The 4,297-nt window shown below is 47.8% G+C and overlaps 1 protein-coding gene across 1 annotated transcript; it reads right to left on the bottom strand.

Moving 5' to 3' along the window:
* Window positions 1–3,385: 3,385 nt before the first annotated feature.
* On the bottom strand, window positions 3,386–4,297 carry LOC141542876 (taste receptor type 2 member 2-like). The gene has a single exon (XM_074267556.1). The coding sequence runs from the start codon at window positions 4,295–4,297 to the stop codon at window positions 3,386–3,388; it is 912 nt and encodes a 303-aa protein (XP_074123657.1).

The following is a 4,297-nucleotide window of genomic DNA, read 5'->3' as shown; positions in this document are numbered from 1 at the left end:
AAAGAAAAACAAAAACATGGATTGTAATGTTTGACAATTCCTTCCATGTTATCCCATACATACATACATACATACATACATACATACATATATACATATACATATATATATATAAACAACCCTACAATTTGAGAGAGAATTAACTCTTCTCTCCATGCTCGTGTTCTCTCCTTGCCTGGAAGGCCTCACTTCCCCACTTTCCTAGTGAAGAATCCCTCTCTTGGTGAAAGATCAGGTCAGACAATGCCCAATCCCAGAAATCAGAGTGGTTGATGCTCACTTGGTCTGTCTTTGGTTCTACGTGTCTATTTGGATAGATGTGACCTTCCCCCATAGAAGGTAAAGTCCTTGGGAGAAGAGGTCACTTCACTGACGCTCAGTGTCTGGCAGACAGCCTGTGCTTAAGGAATACTGGCAGACTGGGGACTGCTTACTTGCCCAAGGTCACACAGCTCAGGCTAAGTGACCCCGAAGGAGCAGCCCCAAAACAAAGGCTTGAAGGGAGGAATGGCTTCTTCCTAGAACCCCCTGGATGCCCACTGTGGAGGACGCTGTAGAGCATCCTGGCTCTTTTCTGGGTTAGACTAGACCCCGTTGGGTTTCCTTTCAGCCCTGAGAACTGTAATTCTAGGTGTCTTTGACTTCAGCTCATAAACAAACCCTCAGACATCAAGCATCTCTCAACAGAAACATCCACTTGTGGTCTTTCAAACGTCCCCCGAAGTTGAAATCCCACTCTTCAGCTTTGTGTTGTTCTACGAGTGCCATCTGGTGGTTGGAGAAAGATTACTCTGGATGAGAATTTTAAACTCCACTCTCTTGACAAGGCTATGGTTCTGTTCCTTTCTCCAAGTATTTACTAAGCTTCTATTATGAATCAGGCCCTGAAGATAAAAAGTTGAAAAGAGACAGAAGTCTGACTCACAGGGAGTCCCAGGAAGTTTCACAGTCTTGGAGGCTCATCGTTTTCATCACAGCCTAATTTCCAAGGGTGGGTATGTTTGCATGTATTTAGGGAGTACGTTGATGTCTCAATTTTTGTAGGGAGTGGATATATCTTTTTTTTTCTTTTTTATCCATTTAAAAATTCTGACATGTATTTAAAAAAAATAAAATACTCCTGAAAAAAATATCTGAACTTCATAAACCTCAAGCAAAAAGAGCACTTTCCCATACACAGGAGAACAGAAAAGAGGGTTGTCCATGAAACTGCAAATTTCTACTGCGTACGACTTTCATGTCTTTTAAACTATATAATGAGCTTAATCAGTAACTTTCCAAACCATTTTTCCTTCTGGACTTCCTGCATTTCAAAAACAGGTTTCAATAATATATTCCCTGAAAACCTGATGTTTTGTATGCTTCTGGGAGAGAACATTCCAGGTCAGGTGGAAGGTCATTCATTCAACCCGAAACAGATGCCAGTGGCCATCCAGGCCAACCTGGAGTTAACAGAAAATCTTCTCTCTAGCTCATCCAGCATATGGTCATGGAGCCTTTGTCCAACATCTGAGGAAGTCCTTTCCACTCTGGGACAGCCCTCATGGATAACCCACTTAAATTTGCCTCTGCAGCTCACCTCCTGCTAATATTTCTGCCCCCTGAGGCCGTGCAGAAACATGAACTTTTGCTGTAGGACTGACCTTCAGATACTGGAAACAGCTCAGAGAATGTCACACAGGGAGCAAATGAAGAGAGCAAAGGGCCGAGAGGTCCAGAACTCTGAGCCGGCCTCCTTTCCCCTTCACCACATCGTCTCCTGAAGGCACAGGCTGAATCCTTTCTCTAGCCCCCCTCCAATGTCTGAGACAGCAGCAGCCCCTCAGCTCCCACGCTGCTGCATTTTCAGATGACTGGCTTCCACGGTGGGATGCTGCAGAAGAATGGACATGCTGCTTGTCACTTCAGAGAAGTCCCCTAGTTTCTGTCTGGGATCACCAAATGCTGCTGCTTGGCCCTTGGCTCTAGCCCCAAAATCACAAATAGAAAGAGATTTGGGTGCTAAAGGCAGCCAGGCAAGGAGAAGTGGTCAAATGGTCCCCCAAGCTCTCCTGCCAGACAACCAGGAGGAAGCAGGGGGCGGCTGGCAACAGTGACTGTCTCGGGACAGACTTTAATTTTCAAATCAGAGTCCAACAGGCAGAGATCATCAGACTCCCTAAAGGACCAGAGGATCATGGGGGAACCTGGTATCTGAGGGAGATTGCTTCAGGGCAGAGATTTCTTTCTATCTCTACAAGAGTGTAGTGTGTGTGTGAGGGTGAGGGTGAGTAAGTGTATGTGAATGGGTGTGAGTATAAATGTATTGTATGTAAATGTCTGCGAGTGTGTGAATGTATGTGTGAACCTGAACATGTGTGCAGGAATATGTTGGTCTGCATGTGAGTGTGTGTGTGATTGTGCGTATGAGTGTGGATGCATGAGTACGAGTGTAGTGTGAATGTGGGTGAGTATGAGTGTGTGTGAGTGAGTGTGTAAGGAGGAGGGACAGACCGGAGTACACTAAAAAACAAACACCATCTGGGGTCGAAAGAAAACCTGTCAGGGACAGAATCCGGCCACTAGGTGGTAGCCTGGCACGGGTTTCCCACTACCCCCCCAGCCTGGCACAGAGGAATTCCAGGCAGTCTTTACATTAAGCCTCCTCCCCACACCCCCCAGTCCTTGACTTTGCACTTCATGCCTGGGGGAAAACTGGCCCCTGCTCCCCAGAAGCCAACAAGGCTGGAACCAGGGCCTTGGCTTTTTTCTCACATTTCAGGGACCAAAGCATTGGGTCAGCCTCATCCCCCCATTAAAGAAAGCATTCTCCTGGGCCATGGACAGGGTAGATACAGGGGAAAGACCCTGAACCATAAGTCAGAGGCTGGCTCCTGTCTCTGGGGCCCCCCTCCGAATGCCCCCTGCCCCTCTGAACCTTTCCCTTGCTGTGGAACGGGCGACAGCGAGGGTCTCACTCCAAGTGGACAATCCCACTGAGAAATGTCTCCCGGAACAGGGCAGGGAGGCTGTGAGAGACCCGGGGGCTTCCGCAGGTTTCCTGGGTTGGGGCACCAAGACATGAGGACATCCTGTGTGTGCTGGAAGGGTCTCTGTCACCCTGGAGAGTGAGCTTCTCCGGAGTCCACACCCACAAACACATCTAGCTCTTTATACCTTCCCCGACACCCAAAGAAAAGCACAGAAACACAAGTTAACAAGCCACCTTGCTCATCAGTTTTCAATCATTAGGACAACCATTGGCTTGATTCTCTTAGTAACAGCTGACTGTCTACTTGCCTTGCACACCGTAAAGCGTAAGTTTCTCTCTGCCATGAGAAAGGGGAAAAAGAACAAAGGAGCGAGTTTTCTGGCTCTCAGTGACCAGAGAGGATTGTCCATCTCCTTATGGCTTCTTTGCGAGACCCAGGATCCTCCTGAATGACTGCTGGTATTTGGAATTGCCCAGAATGATGAAAACAGAGTGGCCGGAGGGGTAAGCTGCCATCACGCCTTTTAGGAAAAAGAACCAGAGGCTTCGAAAGGGCACCGTGTGTGTCAGGCTCACCATGAGGGCTGCAAAGTAGGAAACGGAGAAGCAAAAGAAGGTGATCACGGTCCTCAAGGCGTTGAGATGGGCTTCAGCACTGGGATTACCCAATGCCGAGGACCTGGTTTGCATCCGGTGAGTGTGGCTGTAAAGGGAGGCGAGCAACATCACTGTACACGTGACAAACAGAACTAGGGGAAATATCAATACCAAGTTGATCAGCAGAATATCATTGCTTTTGAGTCTTTTAGAATCAGGGCTGGCCAGGGAGGCATTGTTGTGCCAGTCAACGTAGGACACTGTGGAGTAATCCAACACATGGGCACACAGGACGCCGGTGAGCCCGGAGACCAGCACGCTTCCCAACAGCAGCCAGGGCATTAGTTTGGAGACCCTGAATCTCAGCCACAGAAAGTAGGGATGTGAGAAGCCAGAGATCTTGAGGCAGTAGAAAATGCCCAGACAGGTGGCAAACCAGACACTGGAGGAGTTTAGAAACATCCAGGTAAAGAGGAACTGGGAACCATAAACGTTCTGCCAATAAAAGGGCATAAAGAATATGGTCACGATGCCTTGAAATGTTAACAAAATCTGCAGGCTGAACCGCGACATCCCGAGGCAGGTGAGGAGGAGCTCAATGGAGAGCAGCCTCTTGTTTCGAATCAGTTTTCTAACATTCACGACCACTAGAAACCCATTTCCGATAATCCCGAGAATTAATAGAGCTGTCAGGACTGTGATATGGAGAATTTCTGCAAGAAAGATCAT

Source organism: Sminthopsis crassicaudata, chromosome 5 (genome assembly GCF_048593235.1).
Source record: "Sminthopsis crassicaudata isolate SCR6 chromosome 5, ASM4859323v1, whole genome shotgun sequence".
Classification (NCBI taxonomy): Eukaryota; Metazoa; Chordata; class Mammalia; order Dasyuromorphia; family Dasyuridae; genus Sminthopsis; species Sminthopsis crassicaudata.
This window is presented reverse-complemented; position numbering and strand designations above follow the sequence as displayed.

Bases quoted from the DNA above. Each gene is read 5' to 3' on its own strand.
- LOC141542876 (XM_074267556.1), bottom strand. From the start codon at position 4,297: ATGATCTTTCTTGCAGAAATTCTCCATATCACAGTCCTGACAGCTCTA.